Source organism: Oncorhynchus clarkii, chromosome 4, assembly GCF_045791955.1.
Source record: "Oncorhynchus clarkii lewisi isolate Uvic-CL-2024 chromosome 4, UVic_Ocla_1.0, whole genome shotgun sequence".
Taxonomy (NCBI): domain Eukaryota; kingdom Metazoa; phylum Chordata; class Actinopteri; order Salmoniformes; family Salmonidae; genus Oncorhynchus; species Oncorhynchus clarkii.
This window is the reverse complement of record NC_092150.1, coordinates 88,817,029-88,836,810: the sequence shown is the minus strand read 5'-3', so window position 1 is coordinate 88,836,810 and position 19,782 is coordinate 88,817,029. Positions and strand designations below refer to the sequence as shown.

Below are 19,782 nucleotides of genomic sequence, written 5' to 3'. Positions count from 1 at the left end.
AGACCTTGAAGTAGTAGTTCCCCTTGCTCTGCAAGGGCCGCGGCTTTTGTGGAGCGATGGGTAACGATGCTTCGTGGGTGACTGTTGTTGATGTGTGCAGAGGGTCCCTGGTTCGCGCCCGGGTATGGGCGAGGGGACGGTCTAAAGTTATACTGTTACATATGTATACTAAATAAAATATACATATGTACTACATATGTTAATAAAATATTGACTGTAGTCATACTGAACATAATGTATCAGCTTCATCTTATCAGAACGGCATCGTTACAGGTGATGTTCTCTGTTAATCAGCTTCATCTTATCAGAACGGCATCGTTACAGGTGATGTTCTCTGTTAATCAGCTTCATCTTATCAGAACGGCATCGTTACAGGTGATGTTCTCTGTTAATCAGCTTCATCTTATCAGAACGGCATCGTTACAGGTGATGTTCTCTGTTAATCAGCTTCATCTTATCAGAACGGCATCGTTACAGGTGATGTTCTCTGTTAATCAGCTTCATCTTATCAGAACGGCATCGTTACAGGTGATGTTCTCTGTTAATCAGCTTCATCTTATCAGAACGGCATCGTTACAGGTGATGTTCTCTGTTAATCAGCTTCATCTTATCAGAACGGCATCGTTACAGGTGATGTTCTCTGTTAATCAGCTTCATCTTATCAGAACGGCATCGTTACAGGTGATGTTCTCTGTTAATCAGCTTCATCTTATCAGAACGGCATCGTTACAGGTGATGTTCTCTGTTAATCAGCTTCATCTTATCAGAACGGCATCGTTACAGGTGATGTTCTCTGTTAATCAGCTTCATCTTATCAGAACGGCATCGTTACAGGTGATGTTCTCTGTTAATCAGCTTCATCTTATCAGAACGGCATCGTTACAGGTGATGTTCTCTGTTAATCAGCTTCATCTTATCAGAACGGCATCGTTACAGGTGATGTTCTCTGTTAATCAGCTTCATCTTATCAGAACGGCATCGTTACAGGTGATGTTCTCTGTTAATCAGCTTCATCTTATCAGAACGGCATCGTTACAGGTGATGTTCTCTGTTAATCAGCTTCATCTTATCAGAACGGCATCGTTACAGGTGATGTTCTCTGTTAATCAGCTTCATCTTATCAGAACGGCATCGTTACAGGTGATGTTCTCTGTTAATCAGCTTCATCTTATCAGAACGGCATCGTTACAGGTGATGTTCTCTGTTAATCAGCTTCATCTTATCAGAACGGCATCGTTACAGGTGATGTTCTCTGTTAATCAGCTTCATCTTATCAGAACGGCATCGTTACAGGTGATGTTCTCTGTTAATCAGCTTCATCATTATAACCAGGTGATTAAGGAGCAGCTCGTATTGCTGCTGTGCTACACTGTATATTGGTATTATCTTTCAGATCCTCTGTCTCCTAATTGGAGAATTGAGGGCATTACAGACTAGATACAGACCAGACAATCTGGGGCGGCATCCCAAATGCCACCCTAGCTATTCCTTATATAGTACACTACCCTGGTCAAAGGAAGTGCGCTATATGGGGAATAGGGTGCAAATTGGGACGTAGTTATGGGTTCGATTGGAGAGGAGGAGAGCAGAGGAGAGGAGTTGAGAGGAGAGCTTGGAATGCTGCTGACAGTCGAGAAAGAGAGAGAGAGAGAGAGAGGGGGAGAGAGAGAGAGAGAGAGAGGAGAGAGAGGGGGAGAGAGAGAGAGAGGAGAGAGAGAGAGAGAGAGAGAGAGAGAGAGGGAGAGAGAGAGAGAGAGAGGGGAGAGAGAGAGAGAGGGAGAGAGAGAGAGAGCAGAGAGAGAGAGAGAGAGAGAGAGAGAGAGAGAGAAGGGAGGCTTTTAAATGTCACACCAATTAATCTATCCAGCCATCAAACAATATTCTGGAAAACAAAGTCAGAGGCTGATCAATCGGCATCACTCTTCCCCTCACAGGGTTATGGGAAAATTGATTTGTCAAACAAAGCAAAGCGTTTGAAAGCATCCAGCCAGGGAACAACCATGGAGACATGGGCATGTGCTGAATCCATTAGACTGCGTTGAACATTTTGTTTAACGTAGGATTTTCATCACAGGAGAAAATGCACCGTCCTCAATATTGTATAACTGTCACATTTTAAGTGTTTGAAATTGTTCAAACAGCTCTGGAAAGGGTTGTGCTGTTAAGTATCCATTACGCTGTACTATTCTGCTCTATAATACTACATACTTGTAGACGTTTCACTTCTAGACACCATTAGGACCACAACATATACTAATTTGGTCAGAAATTACCAGATAATATAAAATATGGATATTGTTTACAAAAAAATTATCTGACTTTTCACATTTCTTCCATACATCACTCAAATACAGGTAACTGTAAAAATATTGACAACATTTGAGTAGATGAGGGATACAAAGTATATTGAAAAGCCGGTGATTCCACACAAGTGAGTTCATTAATAAATTAACATCCCATCATGCTTAGGGGTCATGTATAAAAATAGGCAGACCATTATTTTGTTTATTCCATATATCACACAAATACTATATCACAGTGGTATAGTGTACCCTATACCAAAAGATACAAAGGCCTACTCTTCTAAGCTGTAATGGCATATCCTGCTATTCAATACAGCACTGCCCTAAACTGCACCATGCTATTCCCTGGCCTGCCCATGCTATTCTCTATCCCCCCATGCTATTCTCTATCCCCCCATGCTATTCCCTGGCCTGCCCATGCTATTCCCTGGCCCCCCTATGCTACACAGTCTAGTGTTCTAATCTAAACAGAACTGTATCAGTGTGCCCGTCATGCTTTTTAAAGGAGAGAGAGCTCAGCTTCCTTCCTGTTTAGGGATTCCTCCTCCCTCCACTGCATCCCTCCTCCCCATTCCCCCCTCCATCCCACCCCACTCCCCCCTCCATCCCACCCTCCACCCCATTCCCCCCTCCATCCCACCCTCCACCCCCCTCCCCCCTCCATCCCACCATCCACCCCATTCCCCCCTCCATCCCACCTCCCCATTCCCACCTCCTTCCCTCCCTCCACCCTCCTCCCCATTCCCCGCTCCATCCATCCCTCCTCCCCATTCCCCCCTCCTTCCCTCCCTCCACCCATCTCCCCATTCTCCGCTCCTTCCCTCCCTCCATCCCTCCTCCCCATTCCCCGCTCCATCCCTCCCTCCACCCACCTCCCCATTCCCCCCTCCTTCCCTCCCTCCACCCACCTCCCCATTCCCCCCTCCTTCCCTCCCTCCATCCCTCCTCCCCATTCCCCGCTCCTTCCCTCCCTCCACACTCCTCCCCATTCCCCGCTCCATCCCACCTCCCCATTCCCTGCTCCATCCCTTGACAATGTATCTGTATCCCTCCCTAAAGGCCAGAGCTCGTAGTGTGACCTTGTCTTCCATCAGGGAGGGCGTCCCGTCTTGAGAGTATAAAAAGCTGGGCCAGCGTCCAAAATTGCCCCCTATTCCCTATATCCCTCAAACTCAACTCTGGACCTCCAAGCCAGGTCCACTGCATTATTTCCATTGTTGCCCTCTAATCAGGGACTGATTTAGACCTGGGACAACAGGTGTGTGCAATGAATTATCAGGTAGAACAGAAAAGCAGCAGGCTCCGGACCTCGTAGGGTAAGAGTTTAGTACCCCTGCCCTATACAGTGCATAGGGATTTGGTCAAAAGTAGAGCACTATATAGGGAATAGGGTGCCATTTATTCTCTGTTTAACACCCCTTTAATGTCATCATGAAATATGAGGTCATTAGGAGATATTAAAACACTGCTGACAAACTCATTAACAGGAGACATTAAACGGGGCGGGGGTTGATTAATCCGCTTTAACGATTATTTTTAAGTGGTTCTGGTTTAAACTTAATACAGATTTACTGGGGATCTAACTGAAGACAAAACAGTAACACTGTGTGAAGGGTAGGGAGTCGAGAGGCCCTGAAGGGCAAGATAAAGTCGTTGGCGTTTGACCACAGCCTGTGTCCTCTCTCCTTCAATCCCTTTTAGCTGAACTTCAAAATCTCAAGGGGAACCAAAATGATTTCCAAACCATCCCAACACTCCTACATTTTGTTAGTGGTTCAGACTTTTGTGATGGAGATCATTAGAAATATACCTATTTTAAAGGTATTCAACAAAGGCTGCGCACACACACACAGGTTTTTTTGTAAGCCATCTCTCAGACCTTCAAAGCGCAATTATCTGATCCAAACTATTTTGTTTTGACCCAATAATTTACTGTTTGACCCAATAATCTATCTGATTGGTTCCAAAAAAAAACATTTTCTCGCCATGTTGTTTTGGACTACTGAAATCTGATTGTGGCATTTGAGGTCTGTGTATTTATGTAGAAATGTCACCCTCTTGTGGAATGTAAAAATAACAACAATTTGATTGATCCGGAAATGATGTATTCATGACGTACATCCGTCATACCAACCAATCGGCGTGTACGTTTCCCACGTCTCCCTCCACAACCAGCTAGTTAGCTTTCTAGCTAAAGGATACGGAACCCGAAAACCAAGGCGAACAACGCATTTTCTTTAATTTGTTAACGTTTACTGATACAACAAACGCGATCAATAATCAGCGTTTGTTTACGGTTTGTAACGCGCGTGAAAACGTACCTCTATATCGAGGGTAGCGTTGTATTTTTCACTGCGCCGGTTTTATGTGAGCACAAAGGCCCACACAAGCCCGCTGTTTCCAAGCATGTATCCTTGGGGTACTAACTACGGCGGTGGCCATCAACCACCTTCGCAGCAGAACTTCGGCGCGCCGTCTCCTCAAGGCGAAGGCTTCGCAGGTGGATTCGGGAGTTATGGAGCCGCTACGCCCGCAGCGGCACCCGGTTCCACGTTCAACAGCCTGCGGGAGCAGCATCTCCAGCAGATGCAGCAGCTGCAACAGCTCCACCAAAAACAGCTCCAATCCGTGCTGCACCACGACAGGAACGTAGATGCAAACCCCTATGGCGGCGGTGGTACTGCGGCCGAATCGTGGCAAGGCAGTTCGGGATATGGGTATGGTTCAACGGGGGCCGGTGCCCCTTCCCCTTATCAAGATGAGTATCAGACCATGCAAGCCGGTCCGCCCGGACCACAGCAGCCGCCGCTACCGCCACAGTCCCCGCAGTCCAAGGAGGCCCAGCCTCCCCCACCAGATTCGACCCTTCCGGTGCCCACTCAGAACAATGGTACTCCAGCGACTAAAGAGGTAAACACGAAAGAATCTTTGGCCTCGAAAGACCAGGCACATTCCTCTGGGTCGGAGGAGGAAAAGCCCGATTTTACGTCAATGTCGCTGCAGGTAATATCTTGGATGTGTATTTCACATTGCTGCAGTAGGTTCTCCTTTCCACGACGGCATGCAAACGTACCCGTACTTCATCTCAGGAATGACGAGAATGTACCTTATATGATTTGTAATTTACTCATATTGCATCGGGAAGTCGTTGTTTCTGCGTGCTATTGTCATAGCCTGACCCCAGATTTGTTTATGTTGTATATAGCAAGCTCCTATGATTTATCAATGACCGTAGGAGTCTGCAAAACAGCACAAACAGATCTGGGACCATGCTAGTAGTGTTGTTAGTTTCTAAATGTATTGTGATCTTCTCATCACCCATCTTCTTGCATGAGATAAGCCTATTTATCATTCCCCCAATCATCTCTCAGAGCAGGGTTTTAACTATAACACAATAGTAGCTATGTTTATTCCATCATATTTACAACAAGCAGGAAGGGAAAGGGGGCTGCACATCCTAACCAGCGTGTCTAAAATTGTCGTGTTGATGTGATGTTTGTTGTTGTCATCCAGGAACAGCAGCAGTATTGGTACAAGCAGCATCTCCAGAATCTGCAGAGGCTGAAAGCCGAGAAGGCCAAGCAGGGTCAGGGTGATGGCCAAACGCCCCGGCCCCACTCGACAGCCGCGCCTCCCCCTCCATCGGAACCCCCTAAGAGCGCCCCTCCACCACCCCCACCCAAAGAGGAGCCCCCGCCACCACCTCCACCGGAGGACAAAACGGTAAAGGAGAAACCTGACCGTTTAACATGTCTGAGATTCTAATTGTAGGTAAATATATTGGTATGTGAGACATATCCCATTTATAGCAGACGATGTGTTACCTGTAAAAAAAACACAACAAAATGAATTAGTGGGATTTTTCTCTGTATGAAAGGGATACTGCTGACAATCGTCTCCCGAGAGTCTGATATGTTTTGAAATTCAATATCTTCAGAATGTAATCGGACTGTGTGGTAACGATTCAGTGATATGGTAGGTTTTCGCGTATCGGTTTACCAATGTCACAGGGGAAAAAATACAAATCATTGAATGGGAATGTTATTTAAGCTTCCTCGCGCTACAGAAACAAAGAGAGAGGCTCTCGTCCCTGTGTGACGTTCTGGTAGCGTGGACAAGGCTGAAGGACTAAATGTAGCGTGGACAAGGCTGAAGGACTAAATGTAGCGTGGACAAGGCTGAAGGACTAAATGTAGCGTGGACAAGGCTGAAGGACTAAACATAGCGTGGACATTGCTGAAGGACTAAATGTAGCATGGACAAGGCTGAAGGACTAAATGTAGCGTGGAGAAGGCTGAAGGACTAAATGTAGTGTGGACAAGGCTGAAGGACTAAATGTAGCGTGGACAAGGCTGAAGGACTAAATGTAGCGTGGACAAGGCTGAAGGACTAAATGTAGCGTGGAGAAGGCTGAAGGACTAAATGTAGCATGGACAAGGCTGAAGGACTAAATGTAGCGTGGAGAAGGCTGAAGGACTAAATGTAGCATGGACAAGGCTGAAGGACTAAATGTAGCGTGGACAAGGCTGAAGGACTAAATGTAGCGTGGACAAGGCTGAAGGACTAAACGTAGCGTGGACAAGGCTGAAGGACTAAATGTAGCGTGGACAAGGCTGAAGGACTAAATGTAGCATGGACAAGGCTGAAGGACTAAATGTAGCGTGGACAAGGCTGAAGGACAAAACGTAGCGTGGACAAGGCTGAAGGACTAAACGTAGCGTGGACAAGGCTGAAGGACTAAATGTAGCGTGGACAAGGCTGAAGGACTAAACGTAGCGTGGACAAGGCTGAAGGACTAAACGTAGCGTGGACAAGGCTGAAGGACTAAACGTAGCGTGGACAAGGCTGAAGGACTAAACGTAGCGTGGACAAGGCTGAAGGACTCTACGTAAATGTAGCGTGGACAAGGCTGAAGGACTCTACGTAAACGTAGCGTGGACAAGGCTGAAGGACTCTACGTAAACGTAGCGTGGACAAGGCTGAAGGACTAAATGTAGCGTGGACAAGGCTGAAGGACTAAATGTAGCGTGGACATTGCTGAAGGACTAAACGTAGCGTGGACATTGCTGAAGGACTAAATGTAGCATGGACAAGGCTGAAGGACTAAACGTAGCGTGGACAAGGCTGAAGGACTAAATGTAGCGTGGACATTGCTGAAGGACTAAACGTAGCGTGGACAAGGCTGAAGGACTAAATGTAGCGTGGACAAGGCTGAAGGACTAAATGTAGCGTGGACAAGGCTGAAGGACTAAATGTAGCGTGGACAAGGCTGAAGGACTAAATGTAGCGTGGACATTGCTGAAGGACTAAACGTAGCGTGGACAAGGCTGAAGGACTAAATGTAGCATGGACAAGGCTGAAGGACTAAACGTAGCGTGGACAAGGCTGAAGGACTAAATGTAGCGTGGACATTGCTGAAGGACTAAACGTAGCGTGGACAAGGCTGAAGGACTCTTCGTAAACGTAGCGTCAAAGCTTCATCTTCGTCGCTCTCTGCGTAGTTCTACGTACTTTTGTGCAGACTAATATTTGTAACGGATCGTATTATGATGATCCGTTGCTCTGTTTGCGTAGACTTTGTGGAGCCCTTAACTCCTCCAAGGCTTCCTTACTTTGTTAGTTTGGGTTAACTTTACTACAATGTACACTCCTCTCCACCTGCAGCCTGCACCCCTAGCCCAGGACCCAGCAGAGGCGGCCCGGCTGAAGCAGCTCCAGAGTGCAGCGGCCCAGTGGCAGCAGGCCCAGCAGCAGAGAGCTGGCTACCAGTACCAAGCCCTGATGCGGCACCATGCTCAGCTACAGGTCATCCTCAACCAGTACCAGCAGTGTATCCAACAACCTGCACAGCTCGAGGTAAGTAAGGATCTACTGACACAATATTATTTCCATCCTTTCTAACTAGGACACTGTCTAACTAGGACACTGTCTAACTATGTCTAACTAGGACACTGTCTAACTATGTCTAACTAGGACACTTTCTAACTATGTCTAACTAGGACACTGTCTAACTAGGACACTGTCTAACTATGTCTAACTAGGACACTGTCTAACTATGTCTAACTATGTCTAACTAGGACTATGTCTAACTATGTCTAACTAGGACTATGTCTAACTATGTCTAACTAGGTCTATGTCTAACTAGGACTATGTCTAACTAACTGTCTAACTATGTCTAACAAGGTCTAACTAGGACTATGTCTAACTAGGTCTAACTAGGACTATGTCTAACTAGGACTATGTCTAACTATGTCTAACTAGGACTATGTCTAACTATGTCTAACTAGGACTATGTCTAACTAGGACTATGTCTAACTAGGACTATGTCTAACTAGGACTATGTCTAACTAGGACTAACTATGTCTAACTAGGACTATGTCTAACTATGTCTAACTAGGACTATGTCTAACTATGTCTAACTAGGATAACTAGGTCTTACTGGACCTAGGACTACTGCTTCCACCAGAATCTAACAGCTGTATACAAGGTCTGTTCAGCTAGTGTAATGCTAGTGTAATGCTAAGAGCAGTCGATTTTATTTGCACAGCGTCTTGCATTGATAAAATAAAATACAATTTTGGAGTGAGCATAGAGGGCATCATCGTATCGTGCATACTCTTTGCTCCTGTCGAAGTGTGCGTTGTCTCTTTGCTCCTGTCGAAGTGTGTGTTGTCTCTTTGCTCCTGTCGAAGTGTGTGTTGTCTCTTTGCTGTTGGGCATTTTGTAGTTTCATTTTGAAAAACGAAGCCTGTTCTATTCTCCTCAATGTCCTCCTGTGTAGACGATGTCTATGGCCATGCAGCTGAGTCACTATGAGAAGCAGCAGCAGCAGTTTGGCCCGGTGTTTGGAGACTGGGGCCGCACCTTCAGCCAATGGCAAGAGCAGTTCCAGTCCTACCCACATAAAGACCAGCTACAGGACTACGAGTTACAGTGGAAACAGTGGCAGGAACAGATGAACTCCACCTCAGCACACCTACAGGTACAGTACAACCTGACAAACTCCACCTCAGCACACCTACAGGTACAGTACAACCTGACAAACTCCACCTCAGCACACCTACAGGTACCGTACAACCAGATGAACTCCACCTCAGCACACCTACAGGTACGGTACAACCAGACAAACTCCACCTCAGCACACCTACAGGTACGGTACAACCAGACAAACTCCACCTCAGCACACCTACAGGTACAACCAGACAAACTCCACCTCAGCACACCTACAGGTACAACCAGACAAACTCCACCTCAGCACACCTACAGGTACGGTACAACCAGACAAACTCCACCTCAGCACACCTACAGGTACGGTACAACCAGACAAACTCCACCTCAGCACACCTACAGGTACAACCAGACAAACTCCACCTCAGCACACCTACAGGTACAACCAGACAAACTCCACCTCAGCACACCTACAGGTACGGTACAACCAGACAAACTCCACCTCAGCACACCTACAGGTACGGTACAACCAGACAAACTCCACCTCAGCACACCTACAGGTACAACCAGACAAACTCCACCTCAGCACACCTACAGGTACAACCAGGCAAACTCCACCTCAGCACACCTACAGGTACAACCAGACAAACTCCACCTCAGCACACCTACAGGTACAACCAGACAAACTCCACCTCAGCACACCTACAGGTACGGTACAACCAGACAAACTCCACCTCAGCACACCTACAGGTACGGTACAACCAGACAAACTCCACCTCAGCACACCTACAGGTACGGTACAACCAGACAAACTCCACCTCAGCACACCTACAGGTACAGTACAACCTGACAAACTCCACCTCAGCACACCTACAGGTACAGTACAACCAGACAAACTCCACCTCAGCACACCTACAGGTACAGTACAGCCAGACAAACTCCACCTCAGCACACCTACAGGTACAGCCAGACAAACTCCACCTCAGCACACCTACAGGTACAGCCAGACAAACTCCACCTCAGCACACCTACAGGTACAACCAGACAAGCTCCACCTCAGCACACCTACAGGTACAACCAGACAAACTCCACCTCAGCACACCTACAGGTACAACCAGACAAACTCCACCTCAGCACACCTACAGGTACAACCAGACAAACTCCACCTCAGCACACCTACAGGTACAACCAGACAAACTCCACCTCAGCACACCTACAGGTACAACCAGACAAACTCCACCTCAGCACACCTACAGGTACAACCAGACAAACTCCACCTCAGCACACCTACAGGTACGGTACAACCAGACAAACTCCACCTCAGCACACCTACAGGTACAACCAGACAAACTCCACCTCAGCACACCTACAGGTACAACCAGACAAACTCCACCTCAGCACACCTACAGGTACAACCAGACAAACTCCACCTCAGCACACCTACAGGTACAGTACAACCAGACAAACTCCACCTCAGCACACCTACAGGTACAGTACAACCTGACAAACTCCACCTCAACACACCTACAGGTACAGTACAACCAGACAAACTCCACCTCAGCACACCTACAGGTACAGTACAGCCTGAAGAGGAGGGGCCCTCCCCCTCTGCCTCTGGGGTCTGTTCAGTAGGATGTAATGTTACAGGACTTTTTTTTTAGATATGTTCTGTCTGTCGCATACAATGAGGGACTAGATTCAGCTGTAGTCGTTGCATTTCTATCTGCAGAGTTCCCGAAGTGTTTTATGTTACTGAGTAAATCCCCAGGCAGCTTCATGTACAGGCGCTGCTGATGTGAAAAAAGGGGTCGTCATATTGGGGCGGCAGGGTAGCCTAGTGGTTAGAGTGTAGAGGCGGCAGGGTAGCCTAGTGGTTAGAGTGTAGAGGGCGCAGGGTAGCCTAGTGGTTAGAGTGGAGGGGCGGCAGGGTAGCCTAGTGGTTAGAGTGGAGGGGCGGCAGGGTAGCCTAGTGGTTAGAGTGGAGGGGCGGCAGGGTAGCCTAGTGGTTAGAGTGTAGAGGCGGCAGGGTAGCCTAGTGGTTAGAGTGTAGAGGGGGCAGGGTAGCCTAGTGGTTAGAGTGGAGGGGCGGCAGGGTAGCCTAGTGGTTAGAGTGGAGGGGCGCAGGGTAGCCTAGTGGTTAGAGTGGAGGGGCGGCAGGGTAGCCTAGTGGTTAGTGTGGAGGGGCGGCAGGGTAGCCTAGTGGTTAGAGTGGAGGGGCGGCAGGGTAGCCTAGTGGCTAGAGTGGAGGGGCGGCAAGGTAGCCTAGTGGTTAGAGTGGAGGGGCGGCAAGGTAGCCTAGTGGTTAGAGTGGAGGGGCGGCAGGGTAGCCTAGTGGTTAGAGCGTTGGACTAGTAACCGAAAGGTTGCAAGTTCGAATCCCCAAGCTGACAAGGTACAAATCTGTCGTTCTGCCCCTGAACAGGCAGTTAACCCACTGTTCCTAGGTCGTCATTGAAAATAAGAATTTGTTCTTAACTGACTTGCCTAGTAAAATAAAGGTAAAATAAATAAAAATATATTTGATTGATTCATTGCAGGAGAGGGTCACCACCCTGCGAGCCACGCAGCAACAGTACGGAGGCGGCAGCGGTCAATATGGAGGTAGCGGCGGCAGCGATGGCGGTGGTCAGTACGGCGCTGATCAATACGGTAGTAGTGACCGGTATGGTAGTGGAGGGTACGGGGACCAGTACAACCAATATGGTCAGTACCCACAATCTGGACCGGACTCGCAGATTCAACAAGGTCACATGGTGAGCCCGTCCGTGCCGTCCCAGCCAGGTAGCCAGCCCTCGTCCACCTCTGGATCCATGTTGCAGGGCCCTCGACCAGGGCAGCAAGGCCCCTCAAACGCCCAACGCATGGGAACCCCAGCAGGAAAACCACACCAAGGGCCTCAGGCAGAGCAGTACAACCTGTCTGGAACTCCAGGGAGAGGGGCGGGCCCAGGAGGGAGAGGGGCGGGCCCAGGAGGGAGAGGGGCAGGCCCAGGAGGGAGAGGTGTGGCCAGATCACCAGTTCCACCACCAGGACAGCCTCCACCCTTCCAAAGCCCCAGAGGACCAAGGTAACTTGTGTACTCATGGCATAATGATATTGAAACGGTGTGTTTGTGTTTCACTTGGGGGCTAACCTCTCATAGAGATGTTGTTTGTACCTGAACATGACAATCTGGAGGTTAACATGTCTTTTGACAGATCATTCATGTGATTTGACTTTTCAAGGTTTGATGGTCCGAGAGGGAACGGCCCGCTGTTTGACCAGCAGCAGCAATCCGGTCAACAGCAGAGGTTTAATGCTCCACCAGGCCCCAGGTTCAACGAGCAGCGCCAGAGGTTCAACCAGCCTGGCCCCAGAGGACCAGGGCCTCGCTTTGGGCAGCAGGGGTCCCGGTTCGACCAGCCCCCTACGAGACAAAACCCCCCTGGCTGCTTTGAAAGACCACCTGATCCCCTAGTTCCCCATATAGGCCCACAGCCTAAACCAGACACTAGTAAAGACACACAACCACCACAGGGTAAGACTGAGACACCAGCGGGCTCCAAGCCTCCTGGTAATAAACCTACCGGGCCAGGGAAACCAGGAGCAGAACCGGAGGATATGTCAGAGGACATGGTGGACTCACTGGATGGCTTCTTCGTCCAAAATGACCCCATCCCTCAGACGAAGGCAGAAGCTGACGCTGCTGCTGCTGCTAGTAAGGGATCCACCGTCAACATGGAGAAGGTGAGCCCTACTGGTCCTGCCGGTACCAAGCCCCAAGTGTCCACCGATGCCTCTGTGTCCCCGAAAACCGCTTCCCCCACTAAGACCGCTTTCAAACCAGGTGGACCGGATGGGCCATTGAAGAATAATGTCAATAACAACAACAGGCCTCAGGGACCGGAGCCTTCGAAGACAGACCCAATGACCAACCAACCTCCTGGTCCTCCGGGGCCCATGGGACGTGGCCAGCCGCTAGGGCCTGTCAGAGGACGAGGGGAGGCGGATGGAGGGATGAGGGGAGGTAGAGGACGAGGGGAGTTTGATGGGGGGATGAGGAGAGGTAGAGGACGAGGGGAGTTTGATGGAGGGATGAGGGGAGGTAGAGGACGAGGGGAGTTTGATGGAGGCATGAGGGGAGGTAGAGGACGAGGGGAGTTGGATGGAGGGATGAGGGGGCGAGGAGGAAGGGGTGGTCTGAGGGGACGTGGAGGACAACAGCCCGGTATCCCAGACTTCAGTCCCAACACTGTCCCCCTGGGAGGTGGGAGGACGGAGGACGACATGGAGGGGGTTCCTTACGACTACAGACCTCCTCATGAAGAGATGAGATCACAACATGGAGGACCAGAGGAGGACTGGCAGCAGGACCCTTCACTGGAGAAACCTGGAGGTCCTCCTCTGCCTGAAGAGGAGATGTGGGTCCCTGAAGAGCACTACTACTCTCCAGAGGACTACTACGAAGACCCAGGGAGAGGAGGTCCCCCTATGGGGAGAGGAGAGCCTCTAGACGGGCACCACTGGGAGGAAACAGACCCCCCACCTCCAGAGTACTGGGGAGAGGAAGGAGATCCCTACTGGATGGACCGGAGGCCCCCTCCTCATGGCATGAGAGGAGGCCCCCGAGCCCCCTTCCATCCTGGGCGGAGTCGCCCTCCACGCGGCCGACCCGGCTTCATGCACCAGGGGGGTCCCAGACGCCCCCTTCCTCCTCCTCGCGGAGCCATGGACCCCCATGACCCTCTAGGATCCCCCATGGGGCCTCACGATGACATGGACCCTCTGGGACCCCCGCTGCATCGAGACTACAACCCCAGAGGGCCGCCCATGCACCACGATATGATGGAGCGAGACATGAGGGGGCGACCTCCTCCACCTAGAGAGATGATGGACAGAGATCTGATGGGGCCTGGTGATCATCCTCCATATCACGACACGGATAGGGACCTTGGCTGGCCCCCGGGCCCAGGACGACCCCCCAACCACGGCAGAGTCGGGCCAAGAGGTCCGCCTCCCCTTGAGATGATGATGGAGCGAGGGGGGATGAGGAGGCGTCCGATGGGCCCTCGGGGAGCCCCGATGGGCAGGGCCCGGGGTATGATGCAGCAGCCACACGAGGAGATGGAGGGGTACCCCCACGACGGGTACGGGGAGGAGTTTGGTGGTCCTGATGATGACAGGTATGGAAGGCCGCTGCCACCGCGTGACTGGCCGAAGCGCCCGCCACATGACTATGACCGCGGCGAGGAGTATTATCCCCATGAGCCTCCTCGTGGTGGGGAGTGGGACAGGGAGAGAGGAGGACCACTACCAGAGAGAGACTACCCTCCCCCAGACCGCTTCAGAGAGGACGAGTGGACTGATGAGAGGGACCAAGACCGTCCTCCATATGCCTACGAGGGAGACAGAGACCGTCCTCCATACGCCTACGAGGGAGAAGAGCACGGAAGAGGAGGCAAGCTACAAAGTCGCGGCTACCCGGACGACCCTCCTTACAGGCACGATGAACCCCCCTACTTGCCACCTCCAGAGTGGGAGAGATCAAGACCACCCCTTCCGGAGAGAAACTACCCCTCAGATTTTGAGGAGCATAGGCCCCACTACGACGGACGAGCCGAGCCACCTAGATCAGATCTAGGTATCCCTCCATCCACCTCTTCCCAGGCCCTTGCTCCTCCCACTACTGGACCAGACAGCTCTCAGGAACCAGCCTCACAGGGAACTGGACCGGGCATACTGGCTCTGTCACAACGACAACATGAGATCATCCTGAAAGCTGCCCATGAGCTGAAGCTTATCAGGTAAATTAGAGACATCAGGATTGGGTTCAATTCGGGAAGTACCATTCCAATTCTCTTCAATGCTTTTCAACTAGGAAAATGTGGAATTGCAATTTGGTTTACTTTTGTAATTGCTTGGAATTGAAATGGAATTGACCCCAACCCTAAGAGATGTGTATGTATGGATGGGGTTGCCCCTAAGATAGAAACTGTCTTGGTGAAACCTTGTCATTTTTTAATGGCCACAATATATATCAAACTATACATTACATTTGGAAAGTATTCAGACCCCTTGACTTTTCCCACATTTTGTTACGTTACAGCCTTATTCTAAAATGTAAAATGGATGAAAAAAATATTTTTCAATCAATCAATAATCAATATCACACAATGACATCACAATACCCCATAATGACATCACAATACCCCATAATGACATCACAATACCCCATAATGACATCACAATACCCCATAATGACAAAGCAAAAACAATTTAAGATATTTTTGTAAATGTATAAAAAAATTCACCTGAAATATCACATTTACATAAGTATTCAGACCCTTTACTCAGTACTTTGTTGATGCACCTTTGGCAGCAATTACAAGCTTGGCACACCTGTATTTGGGGAGTTTCTCCCATTATTCCCTGCAGATCCTCTCAAGCCCTGTCAGGTTGGATTAGGAGCGTCGCTGCACAGATATTTTCAGGTCTCTCCAGAGATGTTTGATCAGGTTCAAGTCCAGACTCTGGCTGGGCCACTCAGAGACTTGTCCTGAAGCCACTCCTGCGTTGTCTTGGCTGTGTGCTTAGGGTCGTTGTCCTGTTGGAAGGTGAACCTTCACACCAGTCTGAGGTCCTGAGCACTCTGGAGCAGGTTTTCATCAAGGATGTCTTTACTTTGCTCCGTTCATCTTACCCTCGATCCTGACTAGTCTCCCAGTCCCTGCCGCTGAAAAACATCACCACAGCATAATACTGCCACCAGTATGCTTCACCGTAGGGATGGTGCCAGGTTTCCTCCAGGCGTGACGCTTGGCATTCAGGCCAAAGAGTTCAATCTTGGTTTCATCTGACCAGAGAGTCTTGTTTCTCATGGTCTGTCAGTCCTTTAGGTGCCTTTTGACAAACTCCAAGCGGGCTGTCATGTGCCTTTTACTGAGGAGTGGCTTCTGTCTGGCCACTCTACCATAAATGCCTGATTGGTGGAGTGCTGCAGAGATGGTTGTCCCTTCTGGAAGGTTTTCCTGGTCACCTCCCTGACCAAGGCCCTTCTCTTCTGCTCAGTTTGGTCGGGCGGCCAGCTTTAGGAAGAGTCTTGGTGGTTCCAAACTTCTTCCATTTAAGAATGATGGAAGCCACTGTGTTCTTGGGGACCTTCAATGCTGCAGAAATGTTTTGGTACCCTTCCCCAGATCTGTGCCTCGACACAATCCTGTCTCGGAGCTCTACGGACAATTCCTTCGACACCAATCAAGTTGTAGAAACATCTCAGGGATGATAAGTGGAAACGGTAATGCACCAGCTCAATGTCAAGTCTCATAGCAATGGGTCTGAATACTTAAGGAAGGAGGTTTTCCATTTGGTGTGAAGTACTTAAGTAAAAGTACTTGAAAGTTCATCTTAAGTAGTTTTCTTGTGTATCTTTACTTTACTATTAATATTTTGGAAAACTTTTACTTCACTACATTCCTAAAGAAAATAATGTACTTATTACTCCATACATTTTCCCTGTCACCCAGCTCGTTACACTTTGAAGGCTTAGCAGGACAGGAAAAATGTCTAATTCACCCACTTATCAAGAGAACCCTGGTCATCCCTACTGCCTCTGATCTGGCAGACTCACTAAAACACATGCTTAATTTGTAAATTATCTTTGACATTTGGAGCAATGCCCCTGGCTATCCGTAAATACATTTTTAAAAAAACTAGAAAATGTAGTGGTCTGATTTGCTTTAATATAAGGAATTTGAAATGATTTATACTTGTACTTTTGATACTTAAGTACATTTTATCAATTACATTTTCTTTTGACACTTAAGTATATTTAAAAACATATACTTTGAGACTTTTACTTAAGTAGTATTTTACTGGGTGACTTTCACTTTTACTTGAGTAATTTCCTATTAAGGAATCTTTACTTTTACTCAAGTATGACATTTGGGTACTTTTTCTATCGCTGGGTATTTCAACAACAAAAAAATCGCAATCATTTCTTAAAACCCTGTTTTTGCTTCGTCATTATGGGGTATTGTGACGTCATTATGGGGTATTGTGATGTCATTATGGGGTATTGTGACGTCATTATGGGGTATTGTGACGTCATTATGGGGTATTGTGATGTCATTATGGGGTATTGTGATGTCATTATGGGGTATTGTGACGTCATTATGGGGTATTGTGACGTCATTATGGGGTATTGTGACGTCATTATGGGGTATTGTGACGTCATTATGGGGTGTTGTGATGTCATTATGGGGTATTGTGACGTCATTATGGGGTATTGTGACGTCATTATGGGGTATTGTGACGTCATTATGAGGTATTGTGTGAAGATTGAGGGGGGAAAACAATCGAAACCATTTTAGTCTAGAGGTCTGAATATTTTTTGTTTTTCTTTATTTTTACTATTTTCTACATTGTAATAAGGAAATAACACATATGGAATCATATAGTAACCAAAAAAGTGTTAATAATTAAACAAATCCAAAATATATTTTATATTTGAGGTTCTCAGAAGTAGCCACCCTTTGCCTTGATGACAACTGTGCACATAGTTTTGATGTCTTCACTATTATTCACTTGAATGAGTAGGTGTGTCCAAATTTGACTGGCACTGTATATTTTTTTGAAATGCCATTTTTCACAACTGTTTTTTTGTGAGAGACCTCTGAATGTAGCCTGAGTACCTGTCTGATTGTTCTATCATTCTACTCATTGCCACCCTTTTGTGATACCATTTTTGGAGTACACGGAGAGGAATGTTAGCACAAAATAGGTTCGGGATTCCAGGCTACTCTGTACATTCATATTAGCAAATGAATCACACAGCACTTTAAATACAATGTAGGTCTGTTTCTCTGGTACTGAACAGAGAAATGCAGGAGAATTTGACCGAGGGAGAGGCCCTATCCATCACGTCTGACCCTAAGACGGAGCTCCCTGCTGGGCTACTGGGGCTAGAGATCCCCCCTGAGGTCCGGAGTGCCCTGCAGGTAAACCACCACACCCTGTTGATATAAAATATGACTAAATCAAATGTATATATTTTACATAAAATATAGAATTGAACTGTTTGACATTTACATATAGAATTTAGCTGCAGGTAAATCTATAGGCATTTGTTTGAGAATACACAAAACTGTACTTTCTTTCAAGCTGTTTATTCAAGTAATTTTATATATATATATATATATATATACGTGTGCGTGTGTATATATATATATATATATGTGTGTGTATTTGTATATAGGGTTGCAAAATCCCGGGAACTTTGAATAAATTCCCTGGTTTTCCAGAAATCCTGGTTTAGAGGGTTCCAGGTTTGCTGCTTGTTCCCTCCTGATTCCGGAAATCCGGAATTTGGGAAAACCAGGGAATTTATTCAAAGTTCTTGGAAGCCCATATAAAACTGTTAAATCTCACAGTTGAGTCATGTCACTAGCTAGGTTTCCATCCAATTGGTGAAAGATTTGCTTGCAAATATTCAAAAAAATAATAATAATAATTCCCAACAGAGATTTTTTTTAAAGGCTGTGCGCGATGAAATTATGCACATACAAATGACTTTTTCCCCATTTCATTTTCAACTCTGCTGATGGTTTTGATACAACAACAAAAAATGTTTGTGTTTTATAAAGCAAATGTGCCCTGTGTTTATTTCCATGTGCTTTAGCCAACATCTCTCAGCCAGTGCAGGTAGACTATCTACATGATGAGATTATTATGGATAAGAGTCATGTTATTTTTATTTGTCAAATGGGCACCCAAGCATCGATCATCATGTCACCAGAATAAGACCCTCAATATTTCCTATTGGAAAGGAGCGTCAAGCTCGTCACCGTGCACTTTCACCACCCTGTGAAGTTCCATCGGAACTGATTTAATCCGTAGTCTAATAAACTCCGTGGGTTTACCCTGTCATAGTGAGAGGAGCACACAACGTGTAATTTGCATGTCTCCAAGTTTACTTCGATATGATGGTTAATATACCGCATCACTATCTGCGCGTTAAAAGGTTTCCACCTCCATTTCTCGCACCAATTTATTTTACCGACAAGCGGCCACCTTGTCTAGCGCGTTTTTGTTTTATCGACAGTTAGGTTTACTGCCAGATTTGCGGTTGTCATCAGGCCTCTCGTGGCATTTTTTAAAATGTTCATTATACTGAATGTACTTGCATAAAGAGGCTGGTTGTAAACTGGTTATAATGTTGGTTATAATGTTGGTTATAACCTGGTTATAATGTTGGTTATAATGTTGGTTATAATAGTTGGTTATAATGTTGGTTATAATGTTGGTTATAACCTGGTTATAATGTTGGTTATAATGTTGGTTATAACCTGGTTATAATAGTTGGTTATAATGTTGGTTATAATGTTGGTTATAATGTTGGTTATAATGTTGGTTATAATAGTTGGTTATAATGTTGGTTATAATGTTGGTTATAATGTTGGTTATAATGTTGGTTATAATAGTTGGTTATAATAGTTGGTTATAATGTTGGTTATAATGTTGGTTATAATAGTTGGTTATAATGTTGGTTATAATA

At 47.3% G+C, this 19,782-nt stretch overlaps 1 protein-coding gene across 2 annotated transcripts in view; it reads left to right on the top strand.

The window, feature by feature from the left end:
* The first annotated feature begins 4,476 nt into the window (after positions 1-4,476).
* The window catches only part of LOC139407420 (YLP motif-containing protein 1-like), a 51,005-nt gene continuing 35,699 nt past the window's right edge, over positions 4,477-19,782 (top strand). Inside the window, exons 1-7 of one of the 2 annotated variants that reach the window (XM_071151188.1) lie at positions 4,477-5,213; positions 5,817-6,026; positions 7,968-8,159; positions 9,085-9,285; positions 11,789-12,318; positions 12,476-15,034; positions 18,082-18,226. In XM_071151188.1, coding sequence (XP_071007289.1) covers positions 4,710-5,213; positions 5,817-6,026; positions 7,968-8,159; positions 9,085-9,285; positions 11,789-12,318; positions 12,476-15,034; positions 18,082-18,226 — 4,341 coding nt within the window. In that variant the 5' untranslated portion in view covers positions 4,477-4,709. Of the gene's footprint in view, positions 5,307-5,816; positions 6,027-7,967; positions 8,160-9,084; positions 9,286-11,788; positions 12,319-12,475; positions 15,035-18,081; positions 18,227-19,782 lie in introns of both variants that reach the window. The other variant, XM_071151187.1, reaches the window with a different exon arrangement.